The sequence below is a fragment of the Oncorhynchus keta genome, chromosome 37 (assembly GCF_023373465.1).
Source record: "Oncorhynchus keta strain PuntledgeMale-10-30-2019 chromosome 37, Oket_V2, whole genome shotgun sequence".
Taxonomy (NCBI): Eukaryota; Metazoa; Chordata; class Actinopteri; order Salmoniformes; family Salmonidae; genus Oncorhynchus; species Oncorhynchus keta.
In genome coordinates this window covers 16,664,889-16,691,169 of record NC_068457.1, presented here as the reverse complement: position 1 = coordinate 16,691,169, position 26,281 = coordinate 16,664,889, and the positions used below count along the sequence as shown (strand labels likewise).

The 26,281-nt window shown below is 43.3% G+C and overlaps 2 protein-coding genes across 3 annotated transcripts in view; both read left to right on the top strand.

Annotated features, from left to right (window-relative positions):
• Positions 1-435: 435 nt before the first annotated feature.
• LOC127916688 (helix-loop-helix protein 2-like) lies at positions 436-3,345 on the top strand. The gene is made up of 2 exons (XM_052499326.1): positions 436-1,028; positions 1,790-3,345. Exon 2 carries the CDS (start codon positions 1,818-1,820, stop codon positions 2,199-2,201), a length of 384 nt encoding a protein of 127 aa, XP_052355286.1. The 5' UTR covers positions 436-1,028; positions 1,790-1,817; the 3' UTR covers positions 2,202-3,345.
• An 11,385-nt stretch (positions 3,346-14,730) lies between these two features.
• Positions 14,731-26,281, top strand: part of LOC118370268 (vang-like protein 1) — a 56,203-nt gene continuing 44,652 nt past the window's right edge. Inside the window, exons 1-2 of one of the 2 annotated variants that reach the window (XM_052499317.1) lie at positions 14,731-14,994; positions 24,049-24,323. In XM_052499317.1, the coding sequence (XP_052355277.1) occupies positions 24,253-24,323 (71 nt within the window). In that variant the 5' untranslated portion in view covers positions 14,731-14,994; positions 24,049-24,252. The remainder of the gene's footprint in view (positions 14,995-24,048; positions 24,324-26,281) is intronic. The other variant, XM_052499316.1, reaches the window with a different exon arrangement.

Sequence of the window (26,281 nt, the reverse complement as noted above, 5' to 3'; positions counted from 1 at the left end):
ACGTCACGTTTTCATAACCTGTTTCAATCTCAATGTATTATAATTATTTAAGGCCTAAAAGCCTAATAATTTGTTCCAATCTCGAAGTGACATGACTGGCCTAATAAATCACCTTTTATAATATGAACCAACCTTACTGGTTGTTTCAATAAAATAGTTATTTTCCGTTGATTTGCTTAACATTTAATTAAAAATATTCCGATTTTTATTGTATAGATCAGAATTGGAATTAATCTGGAGAAAAAAAACCTAAATGTTTAAAGTCCCTATTATCCATTATTGTACTCATCTCTGGTTCCTCTTTGCCCACTATCCCCAGAGGGACTACTGGAGGGCTGAGGGGCGTGAGTAGAGAGAGGGAGGTGAGAGGGAGTGGGCGGTGTTAGACAATACCATTCCTCAAATATATTCCATCCCTCCGTTTCTCAAGTAAGCCTTTATTAGTTGGGATGGTTTGGATCTTATCTCTCATAGAAGCCGCCTGCTGGACCCGATAACGTTCGGAACACACAGAAGTGGAAAGGACGGGATTATCTTTCGGCTTTTCAATGCTCTGACTACTGGTGCACGAGGGCCTTTCTTATCACGGCCATCTCCATCCAGAAGAACGGACAAATATCTGCACTTTCAGCGAGATCTTATCGACACAACAATCTATTGTTTCACAGCTGGGTGTTCACAAGGCACCAGATTTTTATCTTCAGAAATATTTATCACATAGTCGTTAACTATACTATCAACTATACTATCATCTTCCCAACGAATTGATATACCACAACTTGAAATTAGATGGTTCTGAGATAAAACAGCATTTTGTTTGATTCGATTGTTCAAAATCTCCAAAAGTAAACAGCAATTCATTTCTTAAGGCTGTCAACCGTAGCCTATAATTCCTGTCATGAATTGGACTAAATAAAATGGTTTGTGAGAAAAAACTAAGGGAAGCACAGAGTTAATTTGGAGTTGGAGTTTACTCCAACAGCTATCAGGAATCATCAGACAGTTGTGTCTCTCAACTGTTTGTCAAGGTAAGTGTCCAATTAACGAGTAGGCCTAAGAAAAATTACAAATATAAAAAATACATATGAGGTATTGACCGTTTCTTTATTAGGCCTGTATTATACATGTACAACAAAGTACACAACTCGTATTTATCCATTGCATTGTTGATACAACAACATTTTGTGTGGTCGAATTCAATGTCCAGCAGATGTCAACAATGTTTGCCTTATTTCGTTGTTGGTCCATCCTGTCAAGTCATACTGCTCGAAGCCAAGCAGATGTGTTCATCTCACTGTGACAGATGGACGACTTGGAATATGGAATATGTTCATTTGAATAGCATGGTTTCTCTCAATATTTATCCTAATTTGCTTTAATATTCTAAAAAATGCCATGTTTGCTGCAAAAGAAATCATAAGAACCGACACATAAAATGGCCTAGATTTAATATTTAATGCTCTATAACAAAAATCATTGGAGAATAAATTATGCATTGGAGAAAATAGAAGTACAAAAACTTATTACAATTTACAGTATTTTCATCACTGTCTGTTGCTTTTGCAATTTCCATTAAGACTATCACATTTCTAAATATTCGGCACTTGATCTCAAACGATCTATTTTATGATTATGGTCTGCCTATCATCTACCCCCTGTGACAGGTCATAGCAACACAGCCATGCAAAAACGACTCCCAATCATAATTTTGAACCCCCAATGGTAACGAAAAAGTATTATTGTGTTCACAACATTATACTAAATTAATCAAAAATATCTCTCTCTTCAGCTCTTTTTGGATACGAACTGAAAAACATATGAAAAGACTGAAAATGATGCTGAGTCCAGACCAAGCTGATTCCGACCTCGGATGGGGACAATCCGACGCAGAGTCGGTGCTCAATGACCTAAAGGTCGGGTGCCTGTCCGACGAACCGATGGAGGGGGAGGGGAAGACGAGGTCGCTGGCCCAACCGACCCTCAGCAGGGAGGAGAAGAGACGGAGGAGACGTGCGACGGCCAAGTACCGCTCGGCCCACGCAACGCGCGAGAGGATCCGCGTGGAAGCGTTCAATGTGGCCTTCGCTGAACTGAGAAAGTTGCTGCCAACCCTTCCCCCTGACAAGAAACTCTCCAAGATCGAGATCCTTAGACTTGCAATATGCTATATCTCCTATCTCAATCACGTTCTGGATGTCTAGTTGAAATGAGTCAGATACATTTTCAAATGGGAGAATTGGACAATGAGAATGGAGGGACCAGAAAGAAATATGGGTGACATCATGTCACTTATGAAATCGGGGATACATGAAAGTTGCCAGAAAGTACAAAAAAAGTAGGGGGAGAGAAGGAGTCTGCAGCCTACAGCCTACTTATCCATGATTTTGAAGAAAATGCCTGTTTGATATTGCGTATGGTGAGGCTGGGTAACCCAGATGAACGAAAGAACGGATGTAAACGGAATGATATAGCTGCTTTATAGACATAGCATAGTTGATGTTTCCATAAAGGAGAACAAGTTCAAATGCATTAGTGCCACTTATGACGCGTACAATTGTGACCTTTATCATTGTTATTTAAGTTTATGGAATTAATTATTTATTTAAATGTGTTAATATTAAGGTTACCTTATTTATTTATGTTTATAATAGACTAACGTCTTTTATGTAAATGTCCATTGTTTGTATCATTGTATACATGTATATTTTAGGCTGTGATGTTGAAATTCGAAAATAATGTTGTTGCTCTTCAAATGGCACTTTCTGTTTTTGTATTATACGTATTTTTTTTATTGAATTAGTACGTTAAGTGTAATATACTTTTATTCATGTCTATTGTCTATCATGCAACGATAAGCACTTAATCATGTTGGGTTAAGTAAACTCATAAACGTCAAAACTTCGTTTAGTTCCCTTAAGTGTGAAGTGGAAGGAAGTGAATCAAAACTTAACAATAGACTGAAGCCTACTAAAGAAAAACATCCACACAAGTTTAATTCGACTAACCGGATATAATCACTTTACAATTCAGAGGCAAACCTCTTTTGCTGTGACCAAAAATCATTTCAAAATAGTCTGATTTCTATTAAATGTTTTTATTTCCTTAAAAGCTAGAGGTATTTATTTATATATCTGTCTCTGCTTTGTATCTCAAAAAACACAATAAGTAATTTTATAGCGAAGAAAAACATATCTTCTATCCAAAGATTTTTTGTCTCTTCAGGGTTGTGTACTTGTTGCTTTATGCAGATATTTTGTAGTAGAGTTATTGTGACAGCTGGTTTTTAATGAACGCATTTTTTATATTTTCCGGTGGTGTTTTTTGATTAAAAAAGGGAAAGAAATACATGGTATTGAGGCTTTTCTGTTTTAATTGACATTTTATTGAGACTACAACTGGGAATAATTACTTGGGAATCTCCTTTCCAAAAATAGTCACACAATGTTGAAATTAGTCTGCCAATCGCTCAGGGGGTAAAATCCCTTGCATTGGAGTAATATGAATGAAATGAACAGTGCAATGGCCTTGGTAAAAATTATTTCAATATTTAAACAGCAGCTGTCGTCCTGGAGGAGAAGCACGACGGTAGCCTAGCCTATTACACTTCCGAAAATGACTTGATTGACAGGCCTCTATATCTTTCACCCCCCCCCCCCCAAATTCGAATGATATACAGTATTATTAAATGACGTCGGTGTCACACTATAGCCTATGTCCCGCTGCTTTGAAACTGTTTACACACACACACACACACACACACACACACACACACACACACACACACACACACACACACACACACACACACACACACACACACACACACACACACACACACACACACACACACACACACACACACGATTTAGGCACTGGTCAAGCAAGCAAAGAGAGTATATAGCCTATATGTGATTTTTTTCTCTCCTGTGCATGTATTCTGTGCTGCTCCTCGCCAGCTCCTGGCTGAAAGGCGCTCTCCCCAGAGAGGGGGCAGGTGTTACTCCAGACGAGCCAAGACAACCAAATTACTGGCCGTCTGGCACCTCCCGTGGGAAACAGAGAGGGAGAGGGGATGGAGGAGAGATGGAAATTTATGAGCGGGCAAGCACATCCATGTAATATTGCCAAATATGAGCAAAGATCCAAATCTTTGTATTTATTTCTGATGTATTGCCATCAATTCTGCTAAGGATTGTGGTCTAATAATGTAGGCCAAGGTTAGATCAGGCGCAACATTTGCACATGGTGTTTTGTAAATAAAATAATATTTAATAAACAAACGATTAAATGAATATACCAAAGTAAATAAATAAATATATGTGATATGAACATTAAATATGTATGTCAACAAACCTTAAGCGATTTGCACGAGAATAATTCGTTGAGGTAAGCGGGGGGATCTTTTTGGCCAATATTATTAACCGTGACGAGGGGAAAACGAATGGAGAACTTTGTGCAAGTCACTGGGCATCTTACATCATTTTGATGCTATATGATTTACTTGCAATGTGAACACCTTTAAGATTAGAGATGTTTTCTGCCTTCAGAAGCTTATTCATTCACAATAAACTAAAGCAGAGAAATTAAATGTTGGCCTAGCCCTTATTCATTACTCCAATTCTATTACATTACATTCAACCACTGGACGTCCTCTTCAGCCTTGTAATGAACATGTCCAGACGCTCAGACGCTTCTCTAATGCTCTGTCTAAACGCGAATACCGCTGGAACAACACTTTTATATAAGCGAGAAATAATTTTCAAATACAAAATATACACTTACGGTATGCAGTTTAGGAAAGTTGCACCCGATTCGGCCAACGTAGACCACACTTCCTCCCCTCCAATTGTCTGCTTCAAATGTCTGCAATGGAGCATAAATGGGGAGGAAGTTTCCTACCTTGGCTGGAGGCTGTGCAACTTTCTAAACTGCGTATTTGAAATATTATTTATCCCTGATGTGAAAGTTATGTATTGCAAGCAAGGATTATTACTGTTTCTTAATAAAGTTAAAACAGAGCATTGGGATTGTTGTTCATTTATCCAGCTGTGGCCCATACATTCAAATGAGAACTCATTGGTATACTCCCCTTGGGTTTTAGAGAGCTATTGTAGGCCTAGAGGCGATTCCTTATAGAAAATGCTACTTGCACAGGCTGAAAACAGTTCATGATGCATCCACATAGAAATGGATTTCCAGGCCTAGATCTTTGATTGGGTCATGTTCTGATTTAGTGTTCACATTTACTGCATCTTTTACAGAGTTCCAATACATATGAGGTGTATTCCATAAGCATTTTCCTGTGAGATGGTAAGAACCTTATCCTTTCTCCTCTCACTTGTGTTAACACTTCCTGGTTACCTTTGTACCATGTGACCATAACCACAATGTGAGAATTTCCCTAGTGTACATAACAAGTGAAAACATCCCTAGACAGACAACATATACACAACACATGAAATGAGCACATAAGAAGGCCAAAATGGCTCCGACGCCACCATGGCAGACTCATCTATAACCTGCATAGGCTCATTCATGAATGGTTGGAGGCATCTTCAAATTGGTTTAGAGCAGGTGTGTCACGTGTGCTGATGACCCATCAACCCTATGATCTCTCTCTCAGGGCATCTATGGAACCAAGGGAGATGTCAAAGAGAAGATCTCAATTCCATACCTCCTAACGTCCTCTCTCCTCAACTCAATCGTCAAGTTTGCAGATGACACTACAGTGGTAGGCTTGATTACCAACAACGACGAGACGGCCTACAGGGAGGAGGTGAGGGCCCTCGGAGTGTGGTTTCAGGAAAATAACCTCACACTCAACATCAACTAAACAAAGGAGATGATCGTGGACTTCAGGAAACAGCAGAGGGAGCACCCCCCTATCCACATAGACGGGACAGTAGTGGAGAAGGTGGTAAGTTTTAAGTTCCTCGGTGTAGACATCACAGACAAACTGAAATGGTCCACCTACACAGACAGCGTGGTGAAGAAGGCGCAGCAGCGCCTCTTCAACCTCAGGAGGCTGAAGAAATTTGGCTTGTCATCAAAAACACTCACAAACTTTTACAGATGCACAATCGAGAGCATCCTGTCGGGCTGTATTACCGCCTGGTACGGCAACTGCTCCGCCCACAACTGTAAAGCTCTCCAGAGGGTAGTGAGGTCTGCACAACTTATCACGAGGGGCAAACTACGTGCCCTCCAGGACACCTACACCACCTGATGTCACAGGAAGGCCAAAAAGATCATCAAGGACAACAACCACCCGAGCCACTGCCTGTTCACCCCACTATCATCCAGAAGGCGAGGTCAGTACAGGTGCATCAAAGCTGAGACGGAGAGACTGAAAAACAGCTTCTATCTCAAGGCCATCAGACTGTTAAACAGCCATCACTAACATACTGACTGAAATCTCTAGCCACTTTAATAATTAAAAATGGGATGTAATAAATGTATCACTGGTCACTTTAAACAATGCCACTTTATATAATGTTTATATACCCTATATTACTCATCTCATATGTAAATACTGTACTCTATACCATCTACTGCATCTTGCCTATGCCATTTGGCAATCATTCATCCATATATATATACATATATATATATATATATATATATATATATATATATATATATATATATATATATATATATATATGTACACATTCTTATTCATTCCTTTACACTTGTGTGTATAAGGTAGTTGTTGTGAAATCGTTAGATTACTTGTTAGATATTACTGCACGGTCGGAACTAGAAGCACAAGCATTTCACTACACTCGCATTAACATCTGCTAACCATGTGTATGTGACCAATACAATTTGATTTGATTTGAGACACATAAATTAAACAGCTTACTTGGTCTCTTCCCATCATGCCTCACATCCTCTTCTTTGATTGGGTCATGTTCTGATTTATTGTTCACATTTATTGCATATTTTACAGAGTTCCTTCTCCTTCTCACTATCCTCAGGTGGCTGCTGTAATAAGGGAGGGGGACCTTGCTTCGAATCTCCTTATCTGAGGAGAAGTGATGGAAATGTTTTTTTGTCATGTCCAAGGTCTCTCCTAGTCTTGTAATCAGAAAGGCTCTACACATGCAGCAAGATGACCTTAGCTTCTTTGGGACTGGGGGGCTGTATTGAGTAGCTTGGATGAATAAGATGCCCAGAGTAAACTGCCTGCTACTCAGACCCAGGTGCTAATATATGCATATTATTAGTATATTTGGATAGGAAACACTCTGAAGTTTCTAAAACTGTTTGAATGATGTCTGTGAGTATAACAGAACTCACATGTCAGGCAAAAACCTGAGACAAAATCCAACCAGGAAGTGGGAAATCTGAGGTTTGTAGTTTTTCCAAGTCATTGCCTATCGAATATACAGTGTCTATGGAGGAATATTGCACTTCCTAATGCTTCCACTAGATGTCAACAGTCTTTAGAACCTTGTTTGATGCTTCTACTGTGAAGGAGGGGGGAATGAGAGCTGAATGAGTCAGAGATCTGCCAGAGTGCCATGAGCTGATCACGCACGCTCACATGAGAGCGACCTGCATTCCATAGGATTTCTACAAACAAAGGAATTCTCCGGTTGGAACATTATTGAAGATTTATGATAAAAACATCCTAAAGATTAATTCTATACTTCGTTTGACATGTTTCTACGAACTGTAATATGACTTTTCATCTGAACTTTCGCCTGGACTTGCCCGTGCCTCGTGAGTTTGGATTGTGTACTAAACGAGTGAACAAAAAGGAGGTATTTGGACATAAATTATGGACTTTATCGAACAAATCAAACATTTATTGTGGAACTGGGATTCCTGGAAGTGCATTCTGATAAAGATCATCAAAGGTAAGTGAATATTTATACGGCTATTTCTGACTTCTGTTGACTCCACAACATGGCGGATATCTGTATGGCTTGTTTTGTTGTCTGAGCGCTGCACTCAGATTATTGCATGGTGTGCTTTTTCAAAAAGCTTTTTTGAAATCTGACACAGCGGTTGCATTAAGGAGAAGTTTATCTAAAGTTCCATGCATAACACTTGTATTTTCATCAACATTTATGATGAGTATTTCTGTAAATTGATGTGGCTCTCTGCAACATGTTGTGTTTTGGAAGCAAAACATTACTGAACGTATCACGCTAATGTAAACTGAGATTTTTGGATATAAATATGAACTTTATCGAACAAAACATACATGTATTGTGTAACATGAAGTCCTATGAGTGTCATCTGATGGAGATCATCAAAGGTTAGTGATGAATTTTATCTCTATTTCTGCTTTTTGTGACTCCTCTCTTTGGCTGGAAAAATGGCTGTGTTTTCTGTGACTAGGTACTGACCTAACATAACCGTTTGGTGTGCTTTCGTCGTAAAGCCTTTTTGAAATCGGACACTGTGGCTGGATTTACAACAAATGTATCTTTAAAATGGTGTACAATACTTGTATGTTTGAGGAATTTTAATTATGGGATTTATGTTGTTTTGAATTTGACGCCCTGCAATTTCACTGGCTGTAGGCGAGGTGGGACGCTACCGTCCCACATATTGTTCACATTTATTGCATCTTTTACAGAGTTCCTCCTCCTTCTCACTATCCTCGGGTGGCTGCTGAAATAAGGGAGGGGGACCTTGCATCGAATCTCTTTATCTGAGGAGAAGTGAGGGAAATGTTTTTTTTTGTCATGTCCAAGGTCTCTCCTAGTCTTGTAATCAGAAAGGCTCTAAACATGCAGAAAGATGACCTTAGAATACAGTATGTCTGTCTGTCAGTCAGTCAAAGCTTCTTATACATTGTCCCTTTATCATTTCTCTAATTGCTTTCTCCTACATTTGACCTCAAATAAACCAGCCTTCCTTGGATTACTAATTCAATTGCTGGAAGACTATTAAACAGTTCCTTGAATGAATAATATATGCCATTTAGCAGACGCTTTTATCCAAAGCGACTTACAGTCATGTGTGCATACATTCTACGTATGGGTGGTCGCGGGGATTGAACCCACTACCCTGGCGTTACAAGCGCCATGCTCTACCAACTGAGCTACAGAACGACCACATGAATCCCTCTTGTTGTTTCTTTAGCAACATTAACATTCTCTAAAAGGTATTTAATTCAACATACTGTACAATGGAGAGTATTTCATACTATTCATTTCATACTATACATGTTTTAGATTGCCTGCCATAGTCTCCCAACAGAGGTATTTCACATAGTGAATATATTCTCTTCTCCCCAGATAGTAAACCAACCAGCATCATTCTGGCCAACCTAGCCTCAGCTTATTAAGTAGACAGTCCATCTGTACTTGCCATAAACTGTAAGACCATTTGTGTTCCCTTCCCAATCCCAAAAGGTTCTGTTGCACCGCCATCGGCCCCCTTCAATTTATTCTTTACAAACTCATGAGAGGGGAGAACCCAACAGACAGGCAGACAGACAAACATGGCCCAAACCGCTGTGGGCAGTGAACAGACTGCGAGTGTGACCGGTGCATATGTGTTTGTGTGTGAGAAAGAGCCCTATTGCTTCCCCCTTTTCACCGTGGATTATGTCATGGCGGAGGCCAACAAGTGACCATATGTCAGGAAGTGTGCAGACGGCCTGGGATGACTATGACCATTATCAACATTTGGCCGTCCTCTCCCGTTCATCATTCAGGTAGACTCCTTTAAAGCCTGGAGTAGGAGACACACACATTCTTTCATTCTAAGGGGCTTGATAGCTTTGTGTGAATTTCCTAAGGACAAAAAATATGACAACAAACAGCCATATGTTCCCTGTGTGAGGAATACAGGAACAGCATTTGAGGGTTTTGTACCGCTCAGTTTTTTTTATCCTTTACCTTTTTTCTCTCCAGTCTGGATATTATAACAATTATCAATGTTCAAGGCACCCCCTCCCCCCATCCTCTCCTCCACTCCTGCTTCCTCCTCTCCTCTTCTCGTCCACCCCATCGGAGGTGTGTGTTGTGAAGTGTGTGTGGGTCCTTGAAGCAGCGAGCAGCACACAGCAGGACAAAGGCAGGTCCATGTGTTGAAATGCGACCCACGGGATGGGACGCATTATCCCTGCGCACTTCACCAGCAGGGTCCCAGGGCTCGAGCTGGCTCGTGGCCCTTTGTCTCCAAACAGATGGAAACGGGCAGAGAGGCAAAGAGGAGAGGAGGAGGAGAGACACGGGAAGAGATGAATGGAAACGGGGAGGGGGGGTGGGCGAGTCAGTCTGTTCTCATTAACTCTGGGTATTGAAGGCGTCGCGGCCCTCACAATGCGTCAGCAGCCCTGGATGGTCCCGTTCTCATTCAGACTCACGCTCCTACCATCTGTACAGTGGACATGTCATAAGGTGTGTGTGCAATGCATTCATTATACAAAACTACACGTCCCAATCTGGCACGTTAATATGCCATATTCATGAGCTTTGAATTTGTTTACGATTTGTTTTCCAATTGTTGTGTCTTTGATGCTTCCAGCTTTAAAATGGTAAACAATACTTTGATTATTTCTGACCACAAATAATGCATTTTCAGACCTGATGGTGCATTTCAGGCCTTTGAAATAGAAATGTTCAATGTTCAATGTAAAATGACATGGAGGATAGAAAAATTGAAAAGAACTCATAGATGTATCTCAATAGAATTGTTCTTGCTTTTGCCCGCACACATGCCCAGACCAATAAAAAAGGAGCACAACCATTTGTCACATTTTGATGGTTGAGCAGGCAAACTAAATTCAAAATAAGAAAATACAAATAATTTGTCACACACACTGAATGAAATTGCAGTGAGAATATCTCATTTAGGTAAAAAATTATTTGGAGAATCCAAGTCAGCCCAAATAACATCCTTGTTGATGTGTGTTCGTTTGTGTGTGTTTGTGTGTGTGTGTGTGTGTGGTCTCATAAACTGCATCTCTTTTCACTTTGTCTTCATTTTACATGCCGTCATTTCTCTTTTATGTTTTTACCAAAATCCCTAAACTCATAAACTGTGTGTCTTCGGAGAGGCATCCATCCATCTTCCGGACACTAAATTTAATGATCTCATGGGTCCACCTTGTATGCTCAATAGAGACCATCTGCACTCGACACTTACCTTCTTGAATAAAAGCTACATCTGATAGTGGGTGCTGTGACTCACACTACACGCTTGCCTAGTTAAATGCGAGTGCTTGTCTCACACATCCATAGTACTGTCTAATCAGATGAACTGCTTTCACTCAAAATGATTGATTGGTGAGGGGTCTCTTTTGTCAACTTATGCTGTCCTATTTAATTAATTAATGCTTAGTTGAGAAAATCAAGAAAATGTTGTTCGCAAACTTGCAATGATAATAAATTGTGAATATAGTTTGTTCTTGTTGCTGTTAGCCAGTGTTTAGAATTTGCAGATTTTTTTTTTAAATACAAAAATAATCACTGATGTGATCACTGATGTGATCTTCCTGTCTGGGTTGGCGCCCCCCCCCCCCCCCTCCCCTTGGGTTGTGCCGTGGCGGAGATCTTTGTGGGCTATACTCAGCCTTGTCTCAGGATGGTAAGTTGGTGGTTGAAGATATCCCTCTAGTGGTGTGGGGGCTGTGCTTTGGCAAAGTGGGTGGGGTTATATCCTTCCTGTTTGGCCCTGTATGGGGGTGTCCTCGGATGGGGCCACAGTGTCTCCTGACCCCTCCTGTCTCAGCCTCCAGTATTTATGCTGCAGTAGTTTATGTGTCTGGGGGCTAGGGTCAGTTTGTTATATCTGGAGTACTTCTCCTGTCCTATTCGGTGTCCTGTGTGAATTTAAGTGTGCTCTCTCTAATTCTCTCTTTCTTTCTTTCTCTCTCTCGGAGGACCTGAGCCCTAGGACCATGCCTCAGGACTACCTGAAATGATGACTCCTTGCTGTCCCCAGTCCACCTGGCCGTGCTGCTGCTCCAGTTTCAACTGTTCTGCCTTATTATTATTGGACCATGCTGGTCATTTATGAACATTTGAACATCTTGGCCATGTGCTGTTATAATCTCCACCCGGCACAGCCAGAAGAGGACTGGCCACCCCACATAGCCTGGTTCCTCTTTAGGTTTCTTCCTAGGTTTTGGCCTTTCTAGGGAGTTATTCCTAGCCACCGTGTTTCTACACCTGTATTGCTTGCTGTTTGGGGTTTTAGGCTGGGTTTCTGTACAGCACTTTGAGATATCAGCTGATGTACGAAGGGCTATGTAAATACATTTGATTTGATTTGATAATGCAAAATATGACACAAAATGTTTAATGTCTTGATTATCAAAGTATAAAACTAAAGTAAAACCCAAACTATTCTATTCTAAAGGTCATGTTATTTATCTATCCATGCCAACATAAAACATTATCTCAAACCCCAATATATTTTAAAAACAACAACATAAGGTGGTCCCAAAGGCACCTCCTTTGATTCCCTTACTTTGGAAAGGAACAGCTTGTGCAGTGCTGCATGTTATACTGATACTGTAATGAAACTGTACTACTCTGATATGGCCAGAGCGGGGCGCACTAACCTTACAATCTGAGAAAACCCAATGCTCAACTTTATGTTCTGTTGTAATGAGGTATCCAGGCTATTGACCAAACATGTCATATAGTCTCAGGAATCGACATTGACTAATATGCGGCAGGTAGCCTAGTAGTTAAGAGCTTATGGCCAATAACTGAAAGGTTGCTGGTTTGAATCTCAGAACCAACTAGCTGAAAAATCTGTCTGTACTCTTGAGCAAGGGCACTTAAACCCCAATTTCTCCTGTAAATTGCTCTGGATAAGACTGTCTGCTAAATGATGTAACTGTGTGATGAGTGAGTTTTAGGAGCCTATTGGTAGTCTTATGCCTTATACCTCATGTTTCTGTCAACATACAGATAAATAACCTTGATGATCCACTTTTATCAACCTCACCATTCATTGAACCTTAGAATGGCATTATGTACTTGTCAGTTAAACCTCCTTTCCCCAGCCTCTGTGTTTGCATGGCCCTCAGTGGGGAGGGACAGAAAGGAAGGATCAGGGGGTCATGTCCCGGTCATGACCTTTATTCTCTGCTGAGGGGAGGAGGTATTTTTGGGGGTGGGGGGCTGAACAGGCCAAAATACACATGTCATCACATGATGTCATCTCCCTGCTCAGCAGCTTTGTTGTGTTAGATTTGATTTATATTTGTATTATAAATGAATAATACACTAAACCCGTTTGGAACAGTTCCTAGTATTTCCTGTTCCACGCATCTGGGTGGGGGAGAGGTGAAATAGTTGAGAATCGATTGGTCTTCAGAGCAGACTCCTTGCCAATGAGGTGCTCTAAAGGTATTTTGCAGACTGACACATCATTGACACCATCTGACCTTGACTAGCATAGAGGCTCTGGAGGTCCGAGAGAAGAAAACCCCCCACATTATTTACATTCCCCTTTAAGAGCCAGCTCTAAGGCTTCACTGAGCTCTTTGTTGTCTTTCACTGACTGGAACCAAGCACCCTACTATATCTCTCTAAGGTCCGATGGACTGCACTGATAAAACATGATGCTAATCACTCATCTGCTTTGTTCATGTTGCAATGAGATAAACCATGATGGTACTCAAGCAAGAGGATGTCACTTTATATAACAGGATACATTTCATTATTCTAGAATCTATATAATGGAATAAGCCTCGTGAATGCACCACTCACAAACACAGGGCTTTCCAGAGGGTGGTGCGGTCTGCACAACGCTTCACGGGTGGCAAACTACCTGCCCTCCAGGACACCTACACCACCCAATGTCACAGGAAGGCCAAAAAGATCATCAAGGACAACAACCACCCAAGCCACTGCCTGTTCACCCGCTACCACCCAGAAGGTGAGGTCAGTACAGGTGCATCAATGCTGGGACTGAGAGACTGAAAAACAGTTTCTATCTCAAGGCCATCAGACTGTTCAACAGCCATCACTAGCACAGAGAGGTTGCTGCCTACATACAGACTTGAAATCATTGGCCACTTTAATAACTGGATCACCAGTCACTATAATATTGCCACTTTAATGATGTTTACATATCTTTCATTACTCATCTCATATGTATACTGTGTTCTATACTATCTATTAGCCATCTTAGCCTAAACCGCTCTGTCATTGCTCATCCATATAATTATATTTAAATATTCTTATTCCATTCCTTTACTTAGATTTGTGCATATTAGCTATCTGTTGTGGAATTGTTTGATATTACTTGTTAGATATTGCTGCACTGTCGGGACTAGATTGCACAAGCATTTCGCTACACTCGCAATAGTATCTGCTAACCATGTGTATGTGACCAAAACAATTTGATTTGATTTGAATGTTCATATTCGGATTAATAAATACAAGTTAGGCAAGGCTAAGTGCATATATGACTTGCAATGCATGTAATGGGCACTTCACTGAAAACATCCCCCGGAGACAGGAGGGTGAATGTTGTTTTACTTTCCCTGGTTTCCATGGCACCAAACCCTAAGATATTTGCACTCTCCTGTCACTTGTCCCACTTCAGCCATTTGTGACATGTCCCCCTAACAGAGCCGAGCTGCCGGTGTTTCTGACACTCACCGAAGGTGTTGAATGTTTGGTCAGCGCGAAACACAACTTTGAAATGTGGGTGTGAACTGGACTCTGAATCAGAAATTAATTGCAAACACCTGTAGCCTACCTGTCAGAAGAGTAAAGAAGATTTTGCCAAGTCATTTGGTCCTGCGGTTTTATCCTATTTTACTATATTTGCATTGTACAGCCTACTGAAATCACTTGACAGTTCACAGCCATCACCATTCCCCCCTAGCGCACCATTGTGGCACTACACATTTCCCTTTCTCTCATCATGTAAGTGCTGCCCCCTGTACAACGGCTTGAACCCGGGCTGGTCCCTGACTGTACCGTGTGCTCGAAGGGAGAACTAATTTCGTTGACATTTCTGGATGAAATCTCTTCTTGGAATGGTTTACCTCCAGTGAAGGTGAGTAGCCCTGCGCGAAACAGTCACAATTCCAACGTCTGCATCCCACGTTGAGGAGTTGTTCGTTGAATTTTAGGAGTGCGATTGAGCCCGATGTGAATTGGGAGTTTGGTTGGCTTGTTCCTGCTTCATGTAATCTACACTACTACTTATTTTTCTTCGTTTTTTTGTTTTATAGGTAGACAGGCCTACATTGTATTAGTACAACCTACGAGTAGCCGTTTGTGTTTTCTAATACGCTACATGAGCTGTAGGCTACGTGGAGAGAAAATGTGATTTAGAATTCCCTCAATCTAAAGGACTGCAGTCAGCCAATGAAGGGTGTAAAGTTAACCCTTGAAAGTAATCTAAAGGACTGCAGTCAGCCAATGAAGGGTGTAAAGTTAACCCTTGAAAGTAATCTAAAGCAGGAGTTAATGTTTTCTAAAGCGTTACAATTAGAATGACAATAGTCGCGTGTTGTTCAATTCAATTGCTTCAACAATAACCTAACTCAAAAGTCTCAAACAAATTATCGGACCTAACTTTGAACCACTTTCTTGCACACGGTTGACCGAATTCGTTTGTAGTTCAGTCTGCTTATCTTGTTACCATCGGCGACAGCGTTGCGTCTCCAGAAACAATGTTGCACAGTGGTTCATAGATATCATTCACTCGCGTGCCGACAGTTTAATTTCATAAACATTTATCCTTAAACATTAGCTTGCTCTTTTTAATATTTTAGTTATCGAACCAACTGTCTGGGCAGGGCTCAGGAGGCCGAGCAGAGACCAGGGAGTTTCCTATGGAAGTCAGCCATTTGGGTTACAGGTAGGGTCAGGCAGAGAAACAACTGTGTAACTTCACTACAGTCTGATTATGCTGTTGTATGAAAATGACAGTCCAATCCGAAAACTAGCACTTTGCATTAGGTAGAGTAGGGAATAAATGAGTAGAATTCCCATGATTTGCCTTCACCACATGCTTGGTGTTAGCCAGGCTGTAGTAAAGGTGTAACAATGTAATGTAAAGTGCTACCTGAACCTTATGGACTGTCAGTCCCAAAACATACAATAGACCAGTATGGTAATTCATCTGAACAGACCGTGAAGGACCACAGTAGATGGTATACCTCTGTGTTGAATAAACAAACCCAAACCAACACATTTACTCAGTGTTTAAGATGATTTCATAAGAATAGGAGATTGTGTGAATACGATGTAGCTAACCTTCATAAATTCTCTAGATGCTCAGATGGAATTGACTCCAATATACAGCTCTATTGAAACTCCACGGCCCCCAGGTGCAGTAAGGAACCAGGATGGTTGGTTGGTGGTAGTGCTTAGGAAACGCTGAACAATGAAACTCCCTTTGTGTTGTTCAACATGACTGACTCGTCTCAGACAAGAGAATACTGACATTTTCACTCGTGAGTGTTTCTTCCTATCTGACTATGAATAATTCACTGAAGCCATTATCATCTCTTTTAACTTTACACCGAGCCTAATGTCAGGGAAATGTGATTATAGGTAGTTTCCTTGTGGCATTTGAACATGACATGCTCCTGTAGCGCAGCTTCAGTTTGTATGTCTCTTCACATTTGCAAAGAGAATATTTTAAAGCTGATGACATGATAACTGTCATAAGCTCCTCGTGTGAGTGACAGCGTGTGAGTGATCGTCAACATGGATGTGGAGGGATACTGCCCCTGTGAGAGCTTTAGGTGTAGTATTGTGGTATTTGTGTCGGTGATCAAGAGAGATGTGATTGCAAACCAGGTGGGAATTGGTTGAAGGAGTAATCGCAGATCAAGTGCCTCTGCTCAGCTACAGAAGGACAGAGAGACAGCTGCATCCTGGGAAAAAATCCAAGAGGACATCTTTCACCATAATCTTAGATAATGTGCGACCATACAAAGTACATACAACAGCAAGAAGGGGGTTCTTTATCTTATCTTATTTTAATCCAGTATGTTTGGAAGCCAAAGTACTGCAACACAGACGGTTACACTGCTGCAACATTACAGTAACAGGCTACACCTTGGAATCTAGCTCTTTTATTCTGCAGTGCTTTCTCCTCTTTTTGAGTTTATCATTTTATATAGAGAAATCCCAGCTTAATTGTTATGCTCCTCATGTGCTATGAGAGCTGTCTCCTTAGGCTCTAAGGCTGTGTTTAGACGGGCAGCCCAGAACAGATATTTTTCAGATCTGATTGGTCGAAAGACCAATTAGTGGGGAAAAAAGATCAGAATAGAGCAGCCTGTTTGAACTCGGCCTGAATAACTTTTGAGGTCTGCCTCTCTTGTGAGTCCCAAAATGGCACCCTCTTCTAGTGCAGTACTTTTGACCAGGGCCCATAGGATGCTATATTCCCTATATAGCACACTACTTTTGACCAGAGCCGTATGCGCCTGGTCAAAGGTAGTGCACTATAAATGGAATAGGGTCCCATTTGGGCCTCTGTTTCTCTGCATCTCAGACACTAATGAATGGCCGGGAGAGAGGGTGACATTCTGGAATGTGGATACAATTAATGGGTTCATTTGCTCCATGGACAGCATCTCGATCACCATGTGATTCCGAGGAACACATTTAGTCGCTGACTCGTGTTTCTTCCCTCGGTCGAACCCCCCCCCACCCCCCCCCCACCCCTCCGGCGTCTCAGATGAATCATGTTACCTTAATAAGTCGTCATCTCTCCCGTGTTCAGCTTGTCTTTCATTACGCTTGTGTTAGCTTGGAGTTAATAGAGTCCAAGTAGATTTTACAGTGAGAATTATGATTGGACGTGTGTGTGTTTCCAGTATGTGTGCCGTAATGCATGTGCATGCATTCTCAATTAATATTGTTTCATGTGAAAGAAACAGGGCAGGAAGGGCGTGCCTCGTTGGGAGCTGCTTGTACAAATGTCAGTGTTGTCATTTTGTCCTCCAGTGATTGGAACGCTCCTCTCTGTATCACAGCTAAAGGTCTTAGTTTCTCACATCCGCACCACCACAACACAGCTGTTTGCCTCTGATACATATGGCCTAGCTGGAATACCTTGGCTAATGAAGGTCAGGCATATCATTGGCTGGTAATGATGATGAGCTTTTAATAGGCCCTTTGTTTATGTTGTGGTGAGGTGTGGGAGGGGCTCTGTTGGGCACATGGCACAGCTGTACTTCCTGGTCACAGGCTAGCACAGGAGATGGCTTCAGCCAGGGCTCCCCTTTGTTCGTGAATACCTGTCCCGGTTGGCAGAGCCTTGTGCTTAGACTCGGTCACGAGAGAGAATGAATCTTTTTGGGAAAGTACAGTAGCCTAGTTTGTCTCTTCCCCAGTTTGGGAGAGAGTCCCATCTCCTATTAAAGTCTGTGAGTAGTGAAGAATCTGTAAATTAGGCTGTCATATACAGTGGGATTAGATTACTGTCTTTGGAGCCGGAAGCTTGGTTGAAATTAGAAGACCAATCTGTGGACTCACTGTCGCTGTTGAAACCATGAATGAATAAACTACCTTTTACGTAAAAAAGAAAAATGCAATACAAATGTTAGTTTTTTTCACAAGGATTGAACTACATGACTACTCTATCGTTCCTGTGTTGGTCTGTTGTTGTTTTGTTTGCTCTGTTATCAACAGACTGTTACTACAACCTGCTCTGGAGGAAGAAGGATGTGTTGGATGTGTGGGAGGGCTTGAGGATATGTCTGGGTTTGGATTTGGTTAGCCGGCACTTGATGCGACTTTGTTAATGAGCTGACTGGTTAGATTGTTGTTTTCTTGTTTCTTTGCTTTGATGGTGTGCTGCCGCATGTTTGTCATCCTGTGCGTTTCATTCGTGGGTATTTACACTCCCGCAGTTCCTCAAGCAGGAATCCCAGAGTCGCGTGTGTGTGTGTGTGTGTGTGTGTGTGTGTGTGTTTCTCTACCCTGCAGATCAGTCCCCATGCCTCTCTTTCCCGGCTCTCTGAGGGTGTGGTCCTTCACAGTGAGAGGATGTTTATTCAGTGTAAAAAGGAAAAGAGCGACTGAATGGAGGAAGATAAACAAGCAGGCTCTCATTGGCAGGCTCTGGGCCGCTGCCAGCTTGTCCCGCCATAGACCAAATCAGAGTCAGGCAAACGCTGCTGGCTTCGGCTGCCATGGATAACCTGATGGCTTCCCTAAGTAGTGTGTGGGGAGGAGGGGGGGCACAGGCTTTAGTGCTGCACGGCCACTGGCACCACTATAAGTAAAGACCAGGGACCAGATTAGTGTTTCCCTTATAGATCTGTTGAAGACAGCCCTCAAAGCTGCCTTCAGTCACCAACATCTTCAATTGAAACTCATTTCGGCCAAATTCGTTGACATAAAGCCGCTTAGCTGGGCTGTTGGGAAGGTGGTGACTGGCAAGGTGGCTGTGGTCTTCTCTCTCTGACCCCCATCTATTTAACCCTGTTAATCCCTGTTTCATCCCTCATTCTTTAAAGGATTAGCACAGGAGATGGAAATACCTCTGTGATGCTGTCTGCAGAACCAGCCTTATTTACTCTGAGCTCTGTCTGCGCTCTGTCTGCGCTCTGTCTGCGCCTGTAGCAGTATCTGTAGTCCTCTACCCAGGCCCTCTGCCTTATCCTAGCCACAGCGGCTGTAGCCTTGCCTTATCCTAGCCACAGTGTCTGTAACCTTGCCTCACCCTGCCAGAGTGTCTGGAGGCTGTATTTAGCCCTGCTTTACTCTTGCCAGAGTCTGGATTGTCCTACCTGGTCTTTTGACCTATTACATCAGATATTTCAGTGCTGATCTGATTGGTTAATTAGTTTTTTTTTTAAATCATCATTGTGCTACCTGTCTAAAAGCAGCCATTCTGTCTGTCTCACACCAGAGCTATTTTGTTTGCCTTACTGGCACAGTGACTGAGCTGGCAGCTGGCTCTTCAGTAGAATAACACAGCTTTAGAGAGGTTTGTCATCATGTTGTTCAGTATTCAGACGTTTAAAAGCGTGTCAGCAAGCGTGCTGTCGTTTAAAAAAAATTGAAATATTTAGTCTTTGTTTGATAGAACTAGCTTTTTCAATCCCCATGTGCAAGCATACACACATACACTATTTGGGTCATTGCTTACATTCACCCCAACTGCCACTAGTTTCTAGTATTTCTCTAGTTTTCTAGTTTTCTAAGTAGCAGATAAGACGGCACGATGGCACGGGGCAGTATCTTGGATGAGCAGCTCTTTTCAATGAAACGACTGGAACAAATGTGGTTATAAAAGCAGCAGCAGCAGCAGGATGAAAACAGAGGGAGTGCCCCAAGGGAGAGTTTGAGCCCCGCTCTACTTCCCATGGCTTCCGTTGTGACTGCTGCGGTAGTTAATGTGTGCACAAGTGTGCTTTGCTTGTGTAATCGGTGTGAAATGGCTAGCTAGTTAGTGGGGTGCACGCTAACTAGCTAGCCATTTCAGTCGTCACTGGCACCGAGACCATGAAGTAGTTGTTTCCGCTGCTTTTGTGGAGCAATAGGTAACGATGCTTCGTGGGAGGCAGTTGTTGATGTTAGCAGAGGGTCCCTGGTTCGAGCCCAGGTATTTTTAATTTTTTTATTTCACCTTTATTTAACCAGGTAGGCTAGTTGAGAACAAGTTCTCATTTGCAACTGCGACCTGGCCAAGATAAAGCATAGCAGTGTGAGCAGACAACACAGAGTTAAACATGGAGTAAACAATTAACAAGTCAATAACACAATAGGAAAAAAAGTGGAGTCTATATACATTGTGTGCAAAAGGCATGAGGAGGTAGGCGAATAATTACAATTTTGCAGATTAACACTGGAGTGATAAATGATCAGATGGTCATGTACAGGTAGAGATATTGGTGTGCAAAAGAGCAGAAAAGTAAATAAATAAAAACAGTATGGGGATGAGGTAGGTAAAAATGGGTGGGCTATTTGCCGATAGACTATGTACAGCTGCAGCGATCGGTTAGCTGCTCAGATAGCAGATGTTTGAAGTTGGTGAGGGAGATAAAAGTCTCCAACTTCAGCGATTTTTGCAATTCGTTCCAGTCACAGGCAGCAGAGAACTGGAACGAAAGGCGGCCAAATGAGGTGTTGGCTTTAGGGATGATCAGTGAGATACACCTGCTGGAGCGCGTGCTACGGATGGGTGTTGCCATCGTGACCAGTGAACTGAGATAAGGCGGAGCTTTACCTTAGCATGGACTTGTAGATGACCTGGAGCCAGTGGGTCTGGCGACGAATATGTAGCGAGGGCCAGCCGACTAGAGTGTACAAGTCGCAGTGGTGGGTGGTATAAGGTGCTTTAGTGACAAAACGGATGGCACAGTGATAAACTGCATCCAGTTTGCTGAGTAGAGTGTTGGAAGCAATTTTGTAGATGACATCGCCAAAGTCGAGGATCGGTAGGATAGTCAGTTTTACTAGGGTAAGTTTGGCGGCGTGAGAGGAGGCTTTGTTGCGGAATAGAAAGCCGACTCTTGATTTGATTTTCGATTGGAGATGTTTGATATGAGTCTGGAAGGAGAGTTTACAGTCTAGCCAGACACCAAGGTACTTATAGATGAATATGTGGACAAGGTTGGGACCATCCAGGGTGGTGATGCTGGTCAGGCGTGCGGGTGAAGGCAGCGAACGGTTGAAAAGCATGCATTTGGTTTTACTAGCGTTTAAGAGCAGTTGGAGGCCACGGAAGGAGTGTTGTATGGCATTGAAGCTCGTTTGGAGGTTAGATAGCACAGTGTCCAAGGATGGGCCGGAAGTATATAGAATGGTGTCGTCTGTGTAGAGGTGGATCAGGGAATCGCCCGCAGCAAGAGCAACATCATTGATATATACAGAAAAAAGAGTCGGCCCGAGGATTGAACCCTGTGGCACCCCCACAGAGACTTCCAGAGGACCGGACAGCATGCCCTCCGATTTGACACACTGAACTCTGTCTGCAAAGTAATTGGTGAACCAGGCAAGGCAGTCATCTGAAAAACCGAGGCTACTGAGTCTGCCGATAAGAATATGGTGATTGACCGAGTCGAAAGCCTTGGCAGGTAGGGGTAAGGAGAGGGACGGAAGCTATACTGATACACTTGTGATATTCCAAAAGTGTTTGAATGAGCATGCATACTATACTGCTAACTCCAAACACGTCAGGACAGCAGGACGTGACTGTGGTGGAGACGGAGAGTGGTGACTGTAGCCCTCTGGTTAATTTCACAACAGATCTTGGTCAGTTAGAGTGTACTTCCTCTGCTGCAAGGTGTCATGGGAGATGGAATGTTATTCTATTGATTCCCCTCCAATCATTACCACGAGCCTGTTCTCTCTAAGGTGCCACCAGCCTCCTGTGCTGTATACATTATTTATCACCTGTGTTACAATACAACATATGTTAACGCTCCTTTCTGAAATGCTACATTTTCATTGAATTCTTCTTTAAATGTGATTGGAGGGTTCTAGGTCAAAATGGAATCCTTAGGGTTAGGGTTATCAGCTCTTCTGCCATATTATTGCATTGATGGGTGTGAGTTTATGTAACGGCGCCATTCACCTTCCTGTCCCGTTACCTCCAGCTGTTAGAGGCTCTCTGTCTGGACGAGGCCCCATCTCTGATGCCACAGAGAACAGACCCCCTCACCTCCCTATATGCCTCACCCCTGATGGTTTACCTGCTGTGTGTGTATGTCTGTCCCCAGCTCTCCCAGCCCCGTGCAGGAGTGTCAGCTGCCACAACTCACTTGTCTCTCTGTTTCCCCATGCATTGTTACTCAGCCCTGTGCCTCATCATAATCTCGTTATTTCACCACGGCTGTTTCTACTCTTTCCTTTTCACCCCGTTCACTCCCCTCTGTTCCCTCTTATCTTCAGTCATTTAAGGACAACTGTTAAATCATATCCTCCTGTATATGTAATCAAATCAAGGGCACCCAATAAACGCTCTTATCAGACCGGCATCTCGTAGTGGATGCTGTAAAGTCTTTAGCCAGGCCTGGGAGTAGAACTAATGGTATGGAATTAGTGGGGAGTATTTTTGTTGTCCTGCCTTTGATATTGAAATCCACTTGATGTTTGAGTTTCGGTCCTCCTCTGCATCCACACAGCTTTTTAGCATTTGTATGGGAGATTTATCCTCATGGGAAAGAATGTTTCCAATGTTATAGACTTAAACACAGAATATAGGCCTGAAGCTATATTAAATATTTTACGGCATCTGTTTGTGTGTTGGCTGGTTGTCTCAATTCCCCTCTGAAAGCTTCTTGGTTTAATAATGTGATAGTGTTTGGTGGTTTCACCTGGAGAACTTTGTCTGTGTGATGATGTCATTCTAGTGGAATGGAGGAGAGCCTCGCCTCGCCTCGCTGCTGGAGCTGGTCACTGCCAGATTTCCCTCTGGAGATGGCTCTCATTGATAGTGCAGAGTGTGGTGGTGGAGGAGGAGGAGGAGGAGGGGGGGTAGGCAGGCAAGGGCAGTGGGGTTTTGCTCTCCATCCGACTATTTTTTTTCCGTTGAAGCTCCAAACGTAGACCTGCATGCTCTGCACAACATTCCAATTCAATCTCTCTTCTCATAGGCCAGTCTGTCTGGAAAGGTCTATTTGTTGAGGGAGGAGTTCATAGCTAGGTCTGCTGTTGTTCTGTTGTTTGTGGGTGTGCTTAGTGCTTAAACTCTCTGTGAACTACTGTAGGTTTGGGTTGTCAAGGAGGTTAGAAGTAAGAAGAGCCTTTCACAATGTACCTTTTTATATTAGAATCAACAGAAACTAGTCCAATGGTTTCAAGGGTCTCCTGTGTCAAGCTTCATTTGGTGTGTGTGTGGGAGGAATCGCACAATCTTCATTAAAATAAAGATTTCCCCAGCCTGCCTAATGGGAATGTAGAAAATGCTGCTTAAATGAAGTGATTGTGTTTTTCTCATATTTATCTCCTGGAATGTTCATTCCAGAGTAAAAGGCAAAGTGGAAGCTATGTGCAGAGATATCTGCAACACACATCCATGTTTTTCAGTATCAACTGGGCTGTTGTAGATCACCATTTCAACCAAAAACTCTGTCCATAGTCTGTCCTCTGACCAGACCTGGCTGTCTCTCTCTCTCTGTCTCCTCCCCAGGTTGATGTTTCCTAGTCGGGAACCCCCAGGGTTGCTTTCAAGATTGACCCCCGACAGCTTGCGGCCTCTGCCAATCTCCTGAGCGAGCTCCGCCTGCCACTGGACAAGACTGCCCACAAGCTTCCGCTGTGTCTGCCTGCGGCAAAGCCCAGCAACCTCCGCGAGGCCCTTGGCCAATCGCCCGGGAGGAAGGACCTCGTCGCCATGGACACGGAGTCCACCTACTCAGGGTACTCATACTACTCTGGTCGCTCCCGGGGATCCCACAGACACGGGTAAGAGGAACAAGTTCTTGGCTTTCATATCCTCTCTAGTTTGATGGATAGATGGTCACGGAACCTCTAATAAATTGTTCTCTCTTCCTCGCCTCTGTTTCCTCTCTTTCTCTCCCTCATTCCACTCGATCTCTGTCCCCTCTGTCCCCTCCCTCCATCTGTCCACCACAGGGCAGTGTGGGGTTATTTGTCTGTCATTAGTGGAATAGTAGTATCTGATCTCAGGAAGGGAGAGGGGGACAGGTGCTGAAGAGGCTTGACTGATGGCTCAGCTGATACGTGGAGGGCCACAAGCAAGGGGCTCCTGTTCCACACAGCCCCTCCTTTATCCAGCCAGCACATCCCCCTCTCTCTCCCTCTTCCTTCCCTCTCTCTCTCTCTGGGACCTGTTACCCAGGGGAAAGGATCCCTCTATGGCTGAATCTGGTGGGACCCCCTGAAACCCTCATGTGCTTAATCTCTCTCGTTCTACCTCTCCCTCGCTCGCTATCTCTCGCTCATTTCCTTTTTCTCTATGCTCTCTTGTCTCTCACGCGCCCACTCGGCTCCAGTCAGTCGCCGATCCCTCGCTCCCAAGCCCAGGACGTGTTGAAAAGCCAGCAGCTGCCCTCCCTCGTTAATCTCCACTTGACCTCCTCCCTCGCTCCCTCTCTCCAGTGGTGTCACCACCACTCCCATGGGATAGACGGGGACAGGCGTATCACTGGATGGAGAGGCCTCTCTGCTCCCCTGCCCCAGCGCTCCTCTCACGTTCTCCCGGGGGGAGATTTGACCTTGTAGTCTGAAGCTAGGCAATGAAAACTGGGCACACTGTTGTAAATGAAAGTGGGCTTGGATGTGGGGGAGGGGGCACTCACTTTCCCACCCAATCCCCTCTCTTCCTGTATCTATAACTCTGGAGAGGGTGACTGTCCAAAAGACCACCCAATCCCCTCTCTTCCTGTATCTGTAACTCTGGAGAGGGTGACTGCCCTAAAGTCCACCCAATCCCCTCTCTTCCTGTATCTATAACTCTGGAGAGGGTGACTGTCCTAAAGACCACCCAATCCCCTCTCTTCCTGTATCTATAACTCTGGAGAGGGTGACTGTCCTAAAGACCACCCAATCCCCTCTCTTCCTGTATCTGTAACTCTGGAGAGGGTGACTGTCCTAAAGATCACCCAATCCCCTCTCTTCCTGTATCTGTAACTCTGGAGAGGGTGACTGTCCTAAAGACCACCCAATTCCCTCTCTTCCTGTATCTGTAACTCTGGAGAGGGTGACTGTCCTAAAGACCACCCAATCCCGTCTCTTCCTGTATCTGTAACTCTGGAGAGGGTGACTGTGTCCTAAAGATCACCCTATTCCCTCTCTTCCTGTATCTGTAACTCTGGAGAGGGTGACTGTGTCCTAAAGATCACTCTATTCCCTCTCTTCCTGTATTTTTTATATGCCATTTAGCAGACGCTTTTATCCAAAGCGACTTACAGTCATGTGTGCATACATTCTACGTATGGGTGGTCCCGGAATCGAACCCACTACCCTGGCGTTACAAGCGCCATGCTCTACCAACTGAGCTAAGAAGGACCAGGGTGACTGGAGAGCCCTGGAGAGGGTGACTGTCCAAAAGACCACCCAATCCCCTCTCTTCCTGTATCTGTAACTCTGGAGAGGGTGACTGTGTCCTAAAGATCACCTTATTCCCTATATAGTGCACTGTTTCTGGCCAGGGCTCACTGGGCTCTAGTCAAAAGTAGTGCACTATGTAAGGAATAGGGTGCCGTTTGGGATGCAGGAAGTGAGTGACGGCGATACAGGGCCTCCTTGCCAAACACCTTTCCACTCGCTCCTTTCTCCCACGATGCTAAGGCCACTGGCTGGCCTCTAATTCATTAGACAAAAGAGAAACGCTTGGCTTTGAAAACCCCTGTCTCATCTCAAGTATAATCCTTTTACTCCGGCGGGTGCCATGCATGAAG